At 36.3% G+C, this 20,603-nt stretch overlaps 1 protein-coding gene across 6 annotated transcripts in view; it reads left to right on the top strand.

Moving 5' to 3' along the window:
* The first annotated feature begins 1,071 nt into the window (after nt 1-1,071).
* LOC138323113 (visual pigment-like receptor peropsin) overlaps nt 1,072-20,603 on the top strand; it is a 28,817-nt gene continuing 9,285 nt past the window's right edge. Inside the window, exon 1 of one of the 6 annotated variants that reach the window (XM_069267469.1) lies at nt 1,072-1,755. In XM_069267469.1, the coding sequence (XP_069123570.1) occupies nt 1,674-1,755 (82 nt within the window). In that variant the 5' untranslated portion in view covers nt 1,072-1,673. Of the gene's footprint in view, nt 1,756-19,971; nt 20,602-20,603 lie in introns of those variants that run through there. The other 5 variants (XM_069267472.1, XM_069267471.1, XM_069267474.1 and 2 more) reach the window with 5 other exon arrangements.

Here is a 20,603-nt window from a genome sequence, read left to right as displayed (position 1 = left end):
CATTCACCACTAAAATTACCAGCATTTTGAGAATCACCATACTTCCAATGCATAGGTTTCAATTGTTAATTTTCGTCTTTTCGGGGCGAAAAGACGAAAAGACGAAATTTAAGGTTTGTTAATTTTCGTCTTTTCGGGGCGAAAAGACGAAAATTAAGGTTTGTTAAATTTCGTCTTTTCGGGGCGAAAAGACGAAAAGACGAAAAGACGAAAATTAAGGTTTGTTAATTTTCGTCTTTTCGGGGCGAAAAGACGAAAAGACGAAATTTAAGGTTTGTTAAATTTCGTCTTTTCGGGGCGAAAAGACGAAAAGACGAAAATTAAGGTTTGTTAATTTTCGTCTTTTCGGGGCGAAAAGACGAAAAGACGAAAAGACGAGAATTTTGAAGGCGAAAAGACGAGAATCAAAGTCGCTAATTAGCGTGTATCACTTTCGTCTTTTCGTGTTTGACTTTTCGTCTTTTCGTCTTTTCGCGGCGAAAAGACGAAATTTAAAGTTGTTAATTTTCGTCTTTTCGGGGCGAAAAGACGAAAATTAAGGTTTCTTAATTCTCGTCTTTTCGGGGCGAAAAGACGAAAAGACGAAATGGCACAAATCAGCCACCGTATATATGTGACATAACTTTCATACTTACGAATTTTTAAATATTTCATTCACCACTAAAAATTACCAGCATTTTGAGAATCACGATACTTCCAATGCATAGGTTTTAATTTATACAGGTACGAATAATAGCTAATATTATTTTGGCAGGACTGCCAAATAATATTATATTTATATCTACAGTACATGTTTGTCTGTCCATTTGAATGGTTTTCACAGTTTAATTCATTAGACTTGGTGGTTTTCAACGGGTTACTGAAGAATAAATAACACGTCAAAATTATCACCCAGTTACTGCACATAAAAGTATAAACTCATTTCATAAAAACGGTTGCTACAGTAGAATGAATAGAGCAAATATTACTTCAAAAAATAAACAAACAATACTGATTACATATAGAAATAATTTTCATAATGAGCTTAATTTACAGAGATATGTGTATGGCATATCAAACGGGTTATAAATGGATTGTATTTATAAATACCACTGACTATTTACCATGTATTGTATGAGTAAAACTTTGTGATTGTCACCTTCACCTATTTAGAGCTATCAGATTATAGTTATTCTCGCTGATTCTGGAAACGACGTGACAAAGTGTGTAACTCCAAATCGATACATCGATGGTATTGGGAGGTGTTTTCACACAGAGACGGTGTTAACCCGGGGGTGTGTCTTTGTCGTCTGCCCGTCACCCACCTAGCATTGGGCTTAGCTCTAACACTTGTTCCAAACAACAGTCTCGCCAACGTGACATCCCAGCATTGCTGCTACAACGCTCCGATCGTCACCTGCTGAAGCCACACACCAGCGGACGCCCAACATGTGCATGGGCATGTGACGGAAAACAACCTGCTGACTGCGAATCTTTAACATTAACAACCTCCAAGATAGCTTACTGACCATTGACTCTATTATTGCTTAGCATATTTGCAGTTGAATTACCAATAGTTTCTTTGCATGGCAGTGGCTCGGAAATAGGAAACTTCCTGAATACGACGCAACACATTTGATAGAATTGCTCTCGTTTGGCGTACAGTTCTATAGAGTGTAAGGGAGTGCCAAAACATGAGCTCCCCTACAGATACCGCCGTGGGGATGTTCTCTGTCTGGGAGTTCCGCTTTGTTGGTATTGCCTACTTTGTATTCGGTAAGTAATACTGCTGTTATGATATCCTTAAAGATAATCAATGTGTAGACAAGGCTATAGCATTATTTTTGCTAGGTTTGACCAATGAGTACTAAGTATGTCCACAGTTCCAGTTTTCACTAAATGCAGTCTAATAATGCTCCTATTATAGAAAAGAATAATTCATGTCTACAGTTATCAACTGACGAATTGGTTGTCGTCTGATTGTGTCCGAATAATACAGTTACGTATTGGCGCATTCTAGTGTTAAACAAAACGGCAAATTGACGCTTAGGTATGTCTGAAACAATATATTGACCATGTCTAGTAATAGAGATTCATGTTTTATTGACCATGTGACGTATAACCTTCCTCTAGTTATACAAATTCACGTTTTATTGACCATGTATCGTATTGCGGTCCTCTAGTCAAGCAGATTCACGTTTTATTGACCATGTGACGTATAACCGTCCTCTAGTCAAACAGATTCACGTTTTATTGACCATGTGACGTATAACCGTCCTCTAGTAATACAGATGTTTTGTTGACCATTTGACTATAACCGTCCTCTTGTAATACAGATTCATGTTTTGTTGACCATGTGACTTACCGTTCCTCTTTAATACAGATTCATGTTTTGTTGACCATGTGACGTATAACCTTCCTCTGTTTTTTGACCATGTGACTACCGTCCTCTGTAACAGATTCACGTTTTATTGACCATGTGACTATAACGCTTGTAATACAGATACCATGTGACATACGTCCTAGTCGAAACAGATTCACGTTTTTTGACCATGTGACGTATAACCGTCCTCTAGTCGAACAGATTCACGTTTTTTGACCATGTGACCATAACCGTGACTTGTAATATAACATGTTTTGTTGACCATCTATAACCGTCCTCTGTAATACAGATTCATGTTTTGTTGACCATGTGACGTATAACCGTCCTCTAGTAATACAGATTCATGTTTTGTTGACCATGTGACGTATAACCGTCCTCTTGTAATACAGATTCATGTTTTGTTGACCATGTGACTATAACCGTCCTCTTGTAATACAGATTCATGTTTTGTTGACCATGTGACTATAACCGTCCTCTTGTAATACAGATTCATGTTTTGTTGACCATGTGACTATAACCGTCCTCTTGTAATACAGATTCATGTTTTGTTGACCATGTGACTATAACCGTCCTCTTGTAATACAGATTCATGTTTTGTTGACCATGTGACTATAACCGTCCTCTTGTAATACAGATTCATGTTTTGTTGACCATGTGACTATAACCGTCCTCTTGTAATACAGATTCATGTTTTGTTGACCATGTGACTATAACCGTCCTCTTGTAATACAGATTCATGTTTTGTTGACCATGTGACTATAACCGTCCTCTTGTATACAGATTCATGTTTTGTTGACCATGTGACTATAACCGTCCTCTTGTAATACAGATTCATGTTTTGTTGACCATGTGACTATAACCGTCCTCTTGTAATACAGATTCATGTTTTGTTGACCATGTGACTATAACCGTCCTCTTGTAATACAGATTTCATGTTTTGTTGACCATGTGACTATAACCGTCCTCTTGTAATACAGATTCATGTTTTGTTGACCATGTGACTATAACCGTCCTCTTTGTAATACAGATTCATGTTTTGTTGACCATGTGACTATAACCGTCCTCTTGTAATACAGATTCATGTTTTGTTGACCATGTGACTATAACCGTCCTCTTGTAATACAGATTCATGTTTTGTTGACCATGTGACTATAACCGTCCTCTTGTAATACAGATTCATGTTTTGTTGACCATGTGACGTATAACCGTCCTCAAGTTATACAGATTCATGTTTTGTTGACCATGTGACTATAACCGTCCTCTTGTAATACAGATTCATGTTTTGTTGACCATGTGACTATAACCGTCCTCTTGTAATACAGATTCATGTTTTGTTGACCATGTGACTATAACCGTCCTCTTGTAATACAGATTCATGTTTTGTTGACCATGTGACTATAACCGTCCTCTTGTAATACAGATTCATGTTTTGTTGACCATGTGACTATAACCGTCCTCTTGTAATACAGATTCATGTTTTGTTGACCATGTGACTATAACCGTCCTCTTGTAATACAGATTCATGTTTTGTTGACCATGTGACGTTAACAGTATGTTTGTTGACCATGTACTATAACCGTCCTCTTGTAATACAGATTCATGTTTTGTTGACCATGTGACTATAACCGTCCTCTTGTAATACAGATTCATGTTTTTGACCATGTGACTATAACCGTCCTCTTGTAATACAGATTCATGTTTTGTTGACCATGTGACATAACCGTCCTCTTGTAATACAGATTCATGTTTTTGACCATGTGACATAACCGTCCTCTGTAATACAGATTCATGTTTTGTTACATTGACCATACCGTGAATACGATTATGTTTTGTTGACCATGTGACTATAACCGTCCCCTAGTAATACAGTTTTATGTTTTGTTAACCATGTGACGTATAACCGTCCTCTTGTAATACAGATTCATGTTTTGTTGACCATGTGACGTATAACCGTCCTCTTGTAATACAGATTCATGTTTTGTTGACCATGTGACGTATAACCGTCCTCAAGTTATACAGATTCATGTTTTGTTGACCATGTGACGATAACCGTCCTCTTGTAATACAGATTCATGTTTTGTTGACCATGTGACTATAACCGTCCTCTTGTAATACAGATTCATGTTTTGTTGACCATGTGACGTATTACCGTCCTCTTGTAATACAGATTCATGTTTTATTGACCATGTGACTATAACCGTCCTCTTGTAATACAGATTCATGTTTTGTTGACCATGTGACTATAACCGTCCTCTTGTAATACAGATTCATGTTTTGTTGACCATGTGACTATAACCGTCCTCTAGTAATACAGATTCATGTTTTGTTGACCATGTGACGTATTTAACCGTCCTCTTGTAATACAGATTCATGTTTTATTGACCATGTGACTATAACCGTCCTCTTGTAATACAGATTCATGTTTTGTTGACCATGTGACTATAACCGTCCTCTTGTAATACAGATTCATGTTTTGTTGACCATGTGACTATAACCGCTTTCTTGTAATACAGATTCATGTTTTATTGACCATGTGACTATAACCGTCCTCTAGTAATACAGATTCATGTTTTGTTGACCATGTGACTATAACCGTCCTCTTGTAATACAGATTCATGTTTTATTGACCATGTGACTATAACCGCCCTCTTGTAATACAGATTCATGTTTAGTTGACCATGTGACTATAACCGTCCTCTTGTAATACAGATTCATGTTTTGTTGACCATGTGACTATAGCCGTCCTCAAGTTATACAGATTCATGTTTTATTGACCATGTGACGTATTGCCGTCCTCTAGTCAAACAGATTCACGTTTTATTGACCATGTGACGTATTACCGTCCTCAAGTCATACAGATTCATGTTTTATTGACCATGTGACTATAACTGTCCTCTTGTAATACAGATTCATGTTTTGTTGACCATGTGACTATAACCGTCCTCTTGTAATACAGATTCATGTTTTGTTGACCATGTGACTATAACCGTCCTCTTGTAATACAGTTTCATGTTTTATTGACCATGTGACGTATTGCCGTCCTCTTGTAATACAGATTCATGTTTAGTTGACCATGTGACGTATTTCTATCCCCTAGTAGTACAGTTTTATGTTTTGTTAACCATGTGACGTATTGCCGTCCTCTAGTCATAGAGATTCATGTTTTGTTGACCATGTGACGTATACCCGTCCTCTTGTTAAACAGATTCATGTTTTGATTTGCACCTTCTGTTTATGATACCCGTAAGATAGTGACAAATCATAACGCCATAACGAACTGTTCGCGCACTTTCTATTTTATTTGATGTTATTTAAGCTCGTGGAAATTAACTTGGCCGCTAATATATTTTTGCCCTTTTGCTAAATTTTAGAAATTGCTTTCCCAATCATCAAGTTCTACCCCTCTTACAAAATGTCTATGTATAATATGACAAATATTATAATATAAGTTGACCCCACTCGACCTTATACATAAATACTCTATGATTAAACTGATTGCAATAATAAAACTCTCCATGCTGTGAAGCTCTGTTTGATATCTAATACTCGGATTGGTATTTACCATAGAATAACAAACAGCGAATTAAGTGGCGATCATTGGCTCACTTCTTTATTGCAGTGGCCGCATTTTCTTTAAAAAAAATACATCAAAATAATCATTTAACAATAATAATCGTTCATCAGACATAATAGGCAAAGTTGAGCGGAATATCCGCCAAAATGACATGAAATATTATGATGTTGTCATCCGCCACCCTTAATCCCCAGCCAATCAGAACAGTTTAACAGTATTAGACGCATGTGTCCAGTGACAAAATCTGGAGGGAAATAATGGTAACGGGTTGACGCCTAGTTTTGTCCTTCCATAAAGTGACACAAGTGTTTGTCCAGTAATGCTGTTACGGCAATGTCACAACTATTGAGTCTCAGTCAAATTTCCTGATGGTAAATTGTCGTTTGATTTGCGCTATGCAACTTTATTTTTAAGTCAAATGTTTCGGCTCTTTCTTCACAATTGAGTTTCGAAAACAACCTGCATATCCATATATCTAATGCATAAGTGTCTTCCGTATCACAGAGTGCTTTACATAATCTATCTGGAATTTACTCGCTGATACATAAAATTGAAGTTTGGTTATAATAGATTTGTGATATCTTCTGTGATTTCCAAAAAAATATTAAAAAAGATTTAAGCCAATAAATCGGTACCTCACAGCTTACGAGTACAAAATAAATTAGCCAATAAATGACATCAGGACTATACAGATTACTTGTAATTCAAAAAAATAAAAATGGAATGAATCGTCATGATAAAACTGTCGACTGATTTTCACAATTCATGGTTGGCTCCAAAGATAAATCAAATCTTGTGGTGCTTTAGCTGCAAAATTATTGCTCAAAAGACGTTTAGATAGAAAACGATGTCGTCTTGGCCGAAAGGTATAGATATTAGGCCGGGTACGTATATTCGTTCTAGTGGTGCTTAATCAATAAATGTGCACTGTATCTCTCTTAAACTAGAAATGGTCTGTTACCATGACTACGGAGCTGCATGTCTGTATATTTTCGTGATAAACATCATTTAATTTGTAAACTATCAACATTTTGGTTACATTTTTAAAGAGTGGTGACATAGTGCTAAGTGTTATTTTGCGTGAATTAAAAGGTATGAAGGAACACTTTAGTGAACACTTTTTTCTTGCAATCTAGCTGGGTAGTCTTCTTAACATTATCTATAAGATACTTAAGATTCTCACCTAGTACATCACGTTAAGTGGCCATGGGAACCCAATAATTCCTCTGTCACTAATGAAATATTAAGTCGTCTGCTCATCGGTAAAGGTGACGATGCCATACATCATTGTATGGTTCCTCTAGCCAAGGTTTTACAGTGATGATGTCACGTGAGAATATGGCGAAGTCACGCTAGCGCGTGAATCAACTAGATTAATTCAATTTCAAGTTCAATGTTAATTTTCCAAGTGTCGGTTAAGAGAAATTGTGTACATTTGATTAAGTTTCCTGGCGACAGTGAGACAATGGCCGACATTGTCTGTAGTATATCGTAGGGTATTTGAGAAGATTAAGTCCGACCACATGTCCTTTTAGATACATTTAATCTTGAATATCTGTCAGACGATGGAGCCAGTAAGACATTTATTAGTCAAAGCCAAAAACTGTAACTATGGTGTCACGCTATGTAACGACATCATCATCAGAATGTGGCAATGAATCATGCTGAACATCGACATACCCATTGGAATTCTCCGGAGTTGACAGTGGTCAGTAGGAATCTAAAACCGATTACTTAAAATAATGTTGAAAATGTGTCCAAAGATGACATTATTCTCGCACTACAAAAAAAAAAAAAGTTTTTTTTTACCATCTTTTAAATTTTCCGTGATTTTTATCAAAATGATGAATTGTTTTACTTGGTATTTGTATCAGCCAGTTTTGTGCGTTTTGATTGCATTCCAGCTATGAGAATTAAGAACACCATACAGATTTATAGCCACACTGAGACAATTCGAAAGATCCTAAGATACTGATAAAGACTACAATTCGCAAGGAAATATCCCATGAAATGTCATATTCAATGCATGAATAATGTCATCCTCGAAACTCCATGGGCTCCGATCACTTAAGATCTCTACACCCCTGGACTATCTCATAGTAAAACTGGAGGCAACAAAATAGAACAAGTACATGTAGTTTAGTCATTTGATGTACATCAAAAGAGTCGTATAACTGTATACTAGTTGAGATGGTCATGGCCCATAGTATAGATGGACTTTTAAACGAATATTTCATCGTAGCCAGTGACATGCTTCTACAGCCTTAATACACACTTTATTTAATAACATTTTCAACTCTGGAAAATTCCATGAAGATTGGTCAACTGCAGTTATGGTCCCTGTGTATAAAAAGGGCGACAAAAGTGACCCCAACAATTATCGAGGAATTAGTCTACTAAGCTGCATGGCGAAATTATTTACTTCAGCTATGAATAACTGATGTACAGTTTGGTTTTTGTCCTGGGTTTAGTACAGTGGATGCTATTTGCCCTGCATACAATTATTACAAAATCTTTGAGCTCGTGTAAACGCTGATATTGTTGTTTTGTCGACTACAAAAACGCTTTCGACTCCGCTGATCGTTGCAAACTGTGGTATAAATTGTCCAAACTTGGAAATCGTGGTAAATTGTTATCATTATTAAAATCCATGTATAAAAAGTTAGACATGTGTCTCCTCAAAAGGTGAATGCTCAGACTTTTTTTTTGAAAATAATCTCGGGCTCGCCCAAGGGGAAATTTAATCCCCAATTATGTTTTCGCTGTATGTAAATGATTTTGAGAATTATTTTATTAATAACGGTATTAAGCCATATCTTTTCGGTGAACTAAGCTTGTTTTTGCTGATGTATGCAGATGATCTTGTACTAATTGCCGAATCAGTTAAAGATTTACAAGATATGCTGAATAGGTTATTTGACTACGCTACACATGGAAGCTCTCGGTAAATACTGACAAAACTAAAATTGTTGTATTTAGAAATTGAGGTCACCTCCGAAAGGAGTGTTTTTTTTATGGAAAGGCGTTAGAGGTAGTGGAACAGTTTACCTACCTGGGTCACAGGTTTGCGACGCGCAGAAAAGGAAAAAAACACTAAAAATTTTAGTATTTTTTTTTTTTGCGTGTCGTAAACCTGTGATTGGACTAAAACAGCTTGCTGCTCAAGGCCGAAAGGCAGTCTTTGCTTTACTGTCAAAGTGTAAAAAGATAAATTTGATTTGCCATACTTTAATTAAGCTTTTGATACTTATGTTGGCAGCATAATTTGTTATTCATCTGAAGTATGGGGACCTAGTAATGGTAGTGAGATTGAGAAAGTGGAATTGGAACAACTGGAATTTTGTAAAAAAAATTAAGTGTTAAAAAATCTACGTGTAATATCATGATATATTTTGAATTAGGTATATTTCCTTTAGTGTATACACACTACTATAATATGATTAAGTGCTGGCTTAAACTTTTGAATAGTAGTAATTGTCTACTTCGTACAGCTCACCAGGAGTTAATGTTGTTGCCTAGACGTAATAGAGTTTTTAATTGGGTAACTTTTTTGAAAGATAAACTTTTTTCACTTGGTCTTGGTGATGTATGGTTAAACCAAACAGTGGCGTAGGAAGATGAAACGTCATGGGGGGGCAAAGGTCCTCAATATTTTGTAACCCCCCCCCCCCCCCCCGCCACACCTACAGGAGGAGATTAATTCAACTCCCAACCATATAATATATGCTTTATGTTCATTTTTCATATATCACTAAATTTAATCCTTGTACACATTTATAGACAGTGGGGTCGCTAAAAGGAAATTAACGAATACGCAAATTGGCCGAATTAGCGTGTGAGCGTCGAAGGCGCGAGATTTTGGTGTTTTATTAGGGTCTGACGGTGACCCCCGGGATTAGTTTTATGTATTTTGATGATTTTGCGATCGCCCGACAGCGCGAGATTTTGGTGTTTGGGGGGTCCGGGGGTCTCCCCCGGGAAAAAAATTACGATTTAGAATGGCTTAGATGATTTTTACGATGCATTTTGATGAATTTGCGAGCGCCCAAAGGCGTGAGAATTTGGTGTTAGGGGGATCCGGGGGTCTCCCCCGGGAAAAAATTACGATTAAGAATGGCTGAGATGAGTTTTACGATGCATTTTGATGAATTTGCGAGCGCCCAAAGGCGTGAGAATTTGGTGTTAGTGGGGTCCGGGGGTCTCCCCCGGGGAAAAAAAATTACGATTTAGAATGGCTGAGATGAGTTTTACGAAAAAGTTTAATGATTATAAAGCGTTCTTAACATGGTAATTTTTCGATTTAAAGCTACCTGCATTTAGAAATGATAATTGTGTCGTCATAACATTATGCAACCCTACTCGATCTGAATATACCGGCTTCACACCATCGGCACATTGTTGTGTAACATAAAAAAAATGAATTAATTGTCTCGCTAAGACATATAAACAAATTGATCTTTTAAGAGACATTTTTTTTAAATAGCACATAGAATCCCTTGATGGACATTTTTAGTCTAGTTTGTGTGTATTGAATTTTCACTATTTAAGGTTTGACATTATGTGCTTGAACGTTTTAGGAAATGCGCCGCGCAGCGGAAAATTTTCTAGAATGAAGTACGAAAAATGTGTAGGAGGACCCTTTTTTCTTTCAAATAAGCATTTTTAGAAAATTTCAGTCGGCGAAAATGGGGGGGGGGGGGGAGACATGTTTGCCCCCCCCCGTTCCCCAGGACAAATTGTGTTGCCCCCCCCTGCCCCCCCGCTTCCTACGCCCCTGCCAAAACCATTAAGATATTTCTGTAGATTTACCATATATTAAGAATTTTTGACAATGCTCTCCAAAGTATGTTATCATTACTAGACAACTCTCCGAAATGTCATCTGTACAGACATTTAGTTGATGGATCATCATTACAGTTTTATTTTGGTAAATATATTTCAAAGGGTAATAGAATTGCCCTTACTAGTTTGAATTATCAGCTCACTCGCTAAATATTGAATCAGGAAGATATAGAAATATTGTTAGAAATGAGCGTTTTGCATAATCTGTAGCTCTGGTGATGTTGAAGATGAATACCATTTTTCTTTTATGTGAACATGATAAACTATATTATTGAGAAAAAAACCTTCGGTGTTTAAAATGATACAATTACTAAGCTCAACTAATTTTACATTTATGAGGCTAACCAAATAAGGAGATTTATTGCCACCAAAACTGTCCATTCTCTGTGTATTTATTATATATGTGTACATGTAACCTGTCCTCTCTACACTGCTTTAGTGCAGTGCCTGCTCTGTAAAAATGTTGTATTTTGTACTGATGGGCCGTAAAACCTAAAAATAATAAAATAATTTGACTGTGTGGCTTTGATGTTAGGCGTCGCTCTCTCTGTAGACTTCAAATGAAATCTTTGCTAGCCTGTGGTTGGTCAAATGTTTTCCGCTGAGCTGCCTTCAATATCCCTATGAGATAGTCCAGGGATGTAGAGATCGTAAGTGATCGGAACCCCTGGAGTATCGAGGATGGAATAATGTATTCACGAAATCTTTGTTCAACCACAAGCCTTTTAATGTTTTTAAATAGTCCTACTCGTCTTTTTATCATCTGCATATACAATAAGCTTGTCATATAGAGGGTGCCTTTCTCTCTTGTGTTTATGTACAATTTGATCATTTAAGAAATCTTGAGGTTTTGGTTGTACCAACTATTCTTTGCTACTGAGGCCCGTGTTGGTCTCGGAACTCCCAACCCATAAGCGGAGGAATTGTAGATATTTAGACACCTTATCACTCTCTCATGTGGTATTTATCTATCATAACCTCTTCTGCTACAATAATGAATACTTAGAGCATTTTGGTGAAAAATATCCACCGAGGACGAAGTGTTGTCAAACTTTCCTTACTTGGTTGTAAGCAGTGTTTATAGACATAATGGTGGAACTACCGAGTCGTCTCTTTGTGATGGCTTTCACACAGCATGTACGTTTTCGTTAATGGAGTCGTTGTCTAATGACGACAAGGTCAGGCGCCTAGCGGAAGGTCTAACAGCGTGGTGGCTAACGCCATCTTAGGAGCAGTTATGTTTGGTATCAAATTCGGAAATACCGGATATGGAATGTCTTATTAAAAACGCCACCGGAAATGTTGTCCATACTGTGCTACAGGCTGTAGGATACTAATTTTATTCAACGTTTATAATGTAACGACAGTGCTGATAAACACATCGTGTGCAGAGACGATACATTACCTGGGTTAACAGTATACAGTTGTTGACTGGGGTTGAGGGCAACAGATGATTTATTGAACCCGAAGACAAACTGTTACTCGAGCCGAGGGCAAGTTTGTGTGAGGGTCCAACAAATCATCAGCACATTTTAACAGTCGATTTCAACAGTTCATTTATTGGCATTTTTGTCAACGGAGTTTATATAGAAACTATTTAAGGGGTATAACAATAGCCATATATTAATGACAAATCAGACAACGAAGCCAGATATGACACTAAAACAGGCGTTTAGAAGAGAAACTGAATTGTTTACTGACGTATTTTGTATCAGTAACTTCATGAAAAAAAATCTTTATATCTACTATCGACTTAAACCAATATACAATGATTTCGAAGACTAAATCACTCATCCTTATTTTGTAACAAATGGTTTTGAAGAGACACCATCATGGCTAACCTCAAGCCATCATGACTACCCAAATTTGTTACAAAGGTTTTGAAGAGAAGCCATCATGACTACCCAAATTTGTTACAAAGGTTTTGAAGAGAAGCCATCATGGCTAACCTTATTTTGTTACAAAGGTTTTGAAGAGAAGCCATCATGACTACCCTTATTTTGTTACAAAGGTTTTGAAGAGAAGCCATCATGACTACCCTTATTTTGTTACAAAGGTTTTGAAGAGAAGCCATCATGACTACCCTTATTTTGTTACAAAGGTTTTGAAGAGAAGCCATCATGGCTAACCTTATTTTGTTACAAAGGTTTTGAAGAGAAGCCATCATGACTACCTTATTTTGTTACAAAGGTTTTGAAGAGAAGCCATCATGACTAACCCTTATTTTGTTACAAAGGTTTTGAAGAGAAGCCATCATGACTACCCTTATTTTGTTACAAAGGTTTTGAAGAGAAGCCATCATGACTACCCTTATTTTGTTACAAAGGTTTTGAAGAGAAGCCATCATGACTACCCTTATTTTGTTACAAAGGTTTTGAAGAGAAGCCATCATGACTACCCTTATTTTGTTACAAAGATTTTGAAGAGAAGCCATCATGACTACCCTTATTTTGTTACAAAGGTTTTGAAGAGAAGCCATCATGACTACCCTTATTTTGTTACGTAGGTTTTGAAGAGAAGCCATCATGACTACCCTTATTTTGTTACAAAGGTTTTGAAGAGAAGCCATCATGACTACCCTTATTTTGTTACAAAGGTTTTGAAGAGAAGCCATCATGACTACCCTTATTTTGTTACAAAGGTTTTGAAGAGAAGCCATCATGACTACCCTTATTTTGTTACAAAGGTTTTGAAGAGAAGCCATCATGACTACCCTTATTTTGTTACAAAGGTTTTGAAGAGAAGCCATCATGACTACCCTTATTTTGTTACAAAGGTTTTGAAGAGAAGCCATCATGACTACCCTTATTTTGTTACAAAGGTTTTGAAGAGAAGCCATCATGACTACCCTTATTTTGTTACAAAGGTTTTGAAGAGAAGCCATCATGACTACCCTTATTTTGTTACAAAGGTTTTGAAGAGAAGCCATCATGACTACCCTTATTTTGTTACAAAGGTTTTGAAGAGAAGCCATCATGACTACCCTTATTTTGTTACAAAGGTTTTGAAGAGAAGCCATCATGACTACCCTTATTTGTTACAAAGGTTTGAAGAGAAGCCATCATGACTACCCTTATTTTGTTACTAAGGTTTTGAAGAGAAGCCATCATGACTACCCTTATTTTGTTACAAGGTTTTGAAGAGAAGCCATCATGACTACCCTATTTTGTTACAAGGTTTTGAAGAGAAGCCATCATGACTACCCTATCAAAATTTGTTACAAAGGTTTTGAAGAGAAGCCATCATGACTACCCAAATTTGTTACAAAGGTTTTGAAGAGAAGCCATCATGACTACCCAAATTTGTTACAAAGGTTTTGAAGAGAAGCCATCATGACTACCCAAATTTGTTACAAAGGTTTTGAAGAGAAGCCATCATGACTACCCTTATTTTGTTACAAAGGTTTTGAAGAGAAGCCATCATGACTACCCTATTTTGTTACAAAGGTTTTGAAGAGAAGCCATCATGACTACCCTTATTTTTACAAAGGTTTTGAAGAGAAGCCATCATGACTACCCTTATTTTTGTTACAAAAGGTTTTGAAGAGAAGCCATCATGACTACCCTTATTTTGTTACAAAGGTTTTGAAGAGAAGCCATCATGACTACCCTTATTTTGTTACAAAGGTTTTGAAGAGAAGCCATCATGACTACCCTATTTTGTTACAAAGGTTTTGAAGAGAAGCCATCATGACTACCCTTATTTTGTTACAAAGGTTTTGAAGAGAAGCCATCATGACTACCCTTATTTTGTTACAAAGGTTTTGAAGAGAAGCCATCATGACTACCCTTATTTTGTTACAAAGGTTTTGAAGAGAAGCCATCATGACTACCCTTATTTTGTTACAAAGGTTTTGAAGAGAAGCCATCATGACTACCTTTATTTTGTTACAAAGGTTTTGAAGAGAAGCCATCATGACTACCCTTATTTTGTTACTAAGGTTTTGAAGAGAAGCCATCATGACTACCCTTATTTTGTTACTAAGGTTTTGAAGAGAAGCCATCATGACTACCCTTATTTTGTTACAAAGGTTTTGAAGAGAAGCCATCATGACTACCCTTATTTTGTTACTAAGGTTTTGAAGAGAAGCCATCATGACTACCCTTATTTTGTTACTAAGATTTTGAAGAGAAGCCATCATGACTACCCTTATTTTGTTACTAAGATTTTGAAGAGAAGCCATCATGACTACCCTTATTTTGTTACAAAGGTTTTGAAGATAAGCCATCATGACTACCCTTATTTTATTACGTAGGTTTTGAAGAGAAGCCATCATGACTACCCTTATTTTATTACGTAGGTTTTGAAGAGAAGCCATCATGACTACCCTTATTTTGTTACGTAGGTTTTGAAGAGAAGCCATCATGACTACCTTTATTTTGTTACAAAGGTTTTGAAGAGAAGCCATCATGACTACCCTTATTTTGTTACAAAGGTTTTGAAGAGAAGCCATCATGACTACCCTTATTTTGTTACGTAGGTTTTGAAGAGAAGCCATCATGACTACCCTTATTTTTGTTACAAAGGTTTTGAAGAGAAGCCATCATGGCTACCCTTATTTTGTTACAAGTTTTGAAGAGAAGCCATCATGTACCCTTATTTTGTTACAAAGGTTTTGAAGAGAACCATCATGACTACCCTTATTTTGTTACGTAAGGTTTTGAAGAGAAGCCATCATGACTACCCTTATTTTATTACGTAGGTTTTGAAGAGAAGCCATCATGATAACCCTTATTTTGTTACGTAGGTTTTGAAGAGAAGCCATCATGACTACCCTTATTTTGTTACTAAGGTTTTGAAGAGAAGCCATCATGACTACCCTTATTTTGTTACAAAGGTTTTGAAGAGAAGCCATCATGACTACCCTTATTTTATTACGTAGGTTTTGAAGAGAAGCCATCATGACTACCCTTATTTTGTTACTAAGGTTTTGAAGAGAAGCCATCATGACTACCCTTATTTTGTTACAAAGGTTTTGAAGAGAAGCCATCATGACTACCCTTATTTTGTTACAAAGGTTTTGAAGAGAAGCCATCATGACTACCCTTATTTTGTTACAAAGGTTTTGAAGAGAAGCCATCATGACTACCCTTATTTTGTTACAAAGGTTTTGAAGAGACATGAAGAAGCCATCATGACTACCCTTATTTTGTTACTAAGGTTTTGAAGAGAAGCCATCATGACTACCCTTATTTTGTTACAAAGGTTTTGAAGAGAAGCCATCATGACTACCCTTATTTTGTTACAAAGGTTTTGAAGAGAAGCCATCATGACTACCCTTATTTTGTTACAAAGGTTTTGAAGAGAAGCCATCATGACTACCCTTATTTTGTTACTAAGGTTTTGAAGAGAAGCCATCATGACTACCCTTATTTTGTTACAAAGGTTTTGAAGAGAAGCCATCATGACTACCCAAATTTGTTACAAAGGTTTTGAAGAGAAGCCATCATGACTACCCTTATTTTGTTACAAAGGTTTTGAAGAGAAGCCATCATGACTACCCTTATTTTGTTACAAAGGTTTTGAAGAGAAGCCATCATGACTACCCTTATTTTGTTACAAAGGTTTTGAAGAGAAGCCATCATGGCTAACCTTATTTTGTTACAAAGGTTTTGAAGAGAAGCCATCATGACTACCCTTATTTTGTTACAAAGGTTTTGAAGAGAAGCCATCATGACTACCCTTATTTTGTTACAAAGGTTTTGAAGAGAAGCCATCATGACTACCCAAATTTGTTACAAAGGTTTTGAAGAAGAAGCCATCATGACTACCCAAATTTGTTACAAAGGTTTTGAAGAGAAGCCATCATGACTACCCAAATTTGTTACAAAGGTTTTGAGAGAAGCCATCATGACTACCCTTATTTTGTTACAAAGGTTTTGAAGAGAAGCCATCATGACTAACCTTATTTTGTTACAAAGGTTTTGAAGAGAAGCCATCATGGCTAACCTTATTTTGTAACAAAGGTTTTGAAGAGAAGTCATCATGACTACCCAAATTTTTTACAAAGGTTTTGAAGAGAAGCCATCATGACTACCCTTATTTTGTTACAAAGGTTTTGAAGATAAGCCATCATGACTACCCTTATTTTATTACGTAGGTTTTGAAGAGAAGCCATCATGACTATCCTTATTTTATTACGTAGGTTTTGAAGAGAAGCCATCATGACTACCGTTATTTTGTTACAAAGGTTTTGAAGAGAAGCCATCATGACTACCCTTATTTTGTTACTAAGGTTTTGAAGAGAAGCCATCATGACTACCTTTATTTTGTTACAAAGGTTTTGAAGAGAAGCCATCATGGCTACCCTTATTTTGTTACTAAGATTTTGAAGAGAAGCCATCATGACTACCCTTATTTTGTTACTAAGATTTTGAAGAGAAGCCATCATGACTACCCTTATTTTATTACGTAGGTTTTGAAGAGAAGCCATCATGACTACCCTTATTTTGTTACTAAGATTTTGAAGAGAAGCCATCATGACTACCCTTATTTTGTTACTAAGATTTTGAAGAGAAGCCATCATGACTACCCTTATTTTGTTACAAAGGTTTTGAAGAGAAGCCATCATGACTACCCTTATTTTGTTACGTAGGTTTTGAAGAGAAGCCATCATGACTACCCTTATTTTATTACGTAGGTTTTGAAGAGAAGCCATCATGACTACCTTTATTTTGTTACAAAGGTTTTGAAGAGAAGCCATCATGACTACCCAAATTTGTTACAAAGGTTTTGAAGAGAAGCCATCATGGCTACCCTTATTTTGTTACAAAGGTTTTGAAGAGAAGCCATCATGACTACCCTTATTTTGTTACAAAGGTTTTGAAGAGAAACCATCATGGCTAACCTTATTTTGTTATTAAGGTTTTGAAGAGAAGCCATCATGACTACCCTTATTTTGTTACAAAGGTTTTGAAGAGAAGCCATCATGACTACCCTTATTTTGTTACAAAGGTTTTGAAGAGAAGCCATCATGACTACCCTTATTTTGTTACAAAGGTTTTGAAGAGAAGCCATCATGACTACCCTTATTTTGTTACAAAGGTTTTGAAGAGAAGCCATCATGACTACCCTTATTTTGTTACTAAGGTTTTGAAGAGAAGCCATCATGACTACCCTTATTTTGTTACAAAGGTTTTGAAGAGAAGCCATCATGACTACCCTTATTTTGTTACAAAGGTTTTGAAGAGAAGCCATCATGACTACCCTTATTTTGTTACAAAGGTTTTGAAGAGAAGCCATCATGACTACCCAAATTTGTTACAAAGGTTTTGAAGAGAAGCCATCATGACTACCCTTATTTTGTTACAAAGGTTTTGAAGAGAAGCCATCATGACTACCCTTATTTTGTTACAAAGGTTTTGAAGAGAAGCCATCATGACTATCCTTATTTTGTTACACAGGTTTTGAAGAGAAGCCATCATGACTACCCAAATTTGTTACAAAGGTTTTGAAGAGAAGCCATCATGACTACCCAAATTTGTTACAAAGGTTTTGAAGAGAAGCCATCATGACTACCCAAATTTGTTACAAAGGTTTTGAAGAGAAGCCATCATGACTACCCAAATTTGTTACAAAGGTTTTGAAGAGAAGCCATCATGACTACCCAAATTTGTTACAAAGGTTTTGAAGAGAAGCCATCATGGCTAACCTTATTTTGTTACAAAGGTTTTGAAGAGAAGCCATCATGACTAACCTTATTTTGTTACAAAGGTTTTGAAGAGAAGCCATCATGACTACCCTTATTTTGTTACTAAGGTTTTGAAGAGAAGCCATCATGGCTAACCTTATTTTGTTACAAAGGTTTTGAAGAGAAGCCATCATGACTACCCTTATTTTGTTACAAAGGTTTTGAAGAGAAGCCATCATGACTACCCTTATTTTGTTACAAAGGTTTTGAAGAGAAGCCATCATGACTACCCTTATTTTGTTACAAAGGTTTTGAAGAGAACCCATCATGGCTAACCTTATTTTGTTACAAAGGTTTTGAAGAGAAGCCATCATGACTACCCTTATTTTGTTACGTAGGTTTTGAAGAGAAGCCATCATGACTACCCTTATTTTGTTACTAAGGTTTTGAAGAGAAGCCATCATGACTACCTTTATTTTGTTACAAAGGTTTTGAAGAGAAGCCATCATGACTAACCTTATTTTGTTACAAAGGTTTTGAAGAGAAGCCATCATGACTACCCTTATTTTGTTACAAAGGTTTTGAAGAGAAGCCATCATGACTACCCTTATTTTGTTACAAAGGTTTTGAAGAGAAGCCATCATGACTACCCTTATTTTGTTACTAAGGTTTTGAAGAGAAGCCATCATGACTACCCTTATTTTGTTACAAAGGTTTTGAAGAGAAGCCATCATGACTACCCTTATTTTGTTACAAAGGTTTTGAAGAGAAGCCATCATGACTACCCTTATTTTGTTACAAAAGTGTTGAAGAGAAGCCATCATGACTACCCTTATTTTGTTACAAAGGTATTGAATAGAAGCCATCATGACTACCCTTATTTTGTTACTAAGGTTTTGAAGAGAACCCATCATGACTACACTTGTTAACAAAGGGACAGATCAGTTAACAAGACGACCCATAGGCAGCCATCTTTGATAGTCGATTTTGAAAAGCAGAGAAAATATTGCTCTTTCCATGTTCAGACATAGACCATTATTTAGTGGACACCAAGATTTGTTGTTTATCTAAGAGAAGCAACTATGTTTACCCATTTTGTTACATGAGGTTTTAAAATAAACCTTTATTTTGTTACAATGGTTTCAAAAACAAACCACCATATCTGCTATTATAACAATTTCGAGGAAACACCAACATACCTGTTTGAAGGACAATTATTTTGAAGAAAATGCCGAGTTTTGTTTTCGTATATTTCGTAATAAGATGGGTTAAATTGTTTTTCTTTTAGGATTTTCTTATCTCCCGCTCTACCACAGTGTTTCCGTGTCGACTGTGTGTGGTTTGCCTGGTGGCGTTTTGATCAATATTATCAAGCCAATAAATTGTGCTGGAAAACGAAGTTTTTCTTATGAGTCTTCCCTTCATGGCGTTGAAATGCCTATCGATACATCTTAATCAACGTAAATGATTTACAAAGGTTTCAATATTTCTGAGACGCGGTGCCACATATCTGAAATGAAGAAGAAATAAGGTTTGTTTGTGTAGTCAGATCATACGAAATGTATTATATTTCATGTACAACTAAGTCCAATAAAGACAACAATGAAACATCATATTCGCTAAAGGTTGTGATGACATACATACAATACACGATTAACAAAAACTCAAAAGAAAAACATTTATTCATTATCCAGCAAATACATCTAAAGCCATAATATCGGATACCTGTTACGAACCGATGTTTCAAACACATTTCAGAGAATCATTGCCTAACCTATAACAATGTTTGTAATCAAAATAAGATCGACACTGCGTATGAATAATATTTTTATGTGTACACTCCTTGGTTTTCATATTGGCAGCTTAGTCATCTTAAGTCGTAAACATATACATAAGAAGACGTGTGAGGAAGCTTGAGACATCATATAGTGCGAACAAGAGGATTGTGCGTCTCTAATTTATATCCGGTACATAAATAAAAATAAGATAGGCGACGGAAAAACAACAACAGTCAGGGTTCCCACTATTTTTTGGAGCAGATTTCAAGGCTTTTTCAAGGGTTTTCAAGTACAATCGCCACGAAAATGTGCTACTCACAAGTACAGGAGAGTCTTACCGCTCTAAATCGCGAAAAAAAATCGCTGCGGTAAAGTAGTTATAGACACGAAAACGCGAAATCAAGTCACCGCGAAAGT

Source organism: Argopecten irradians, chromosome 5 (genome assembly GCF_041381155.1).
Source record: "Argopecten irradians isolate NY chromosome 5, Ai_NY, whole genome shotgun sequence".
Taxonomy (NCBI): Eukaryota; Metazoa; Mollusca; class Bivalvia; order Pectinida; family Pectinidae; genus Argopecten; species Argopecten irradians.
The sequence above is the reverse complement of the archived record's forward strand: the minus strand, read 5'-3'. Positions and strand labels throughout refer to the sequence as shown.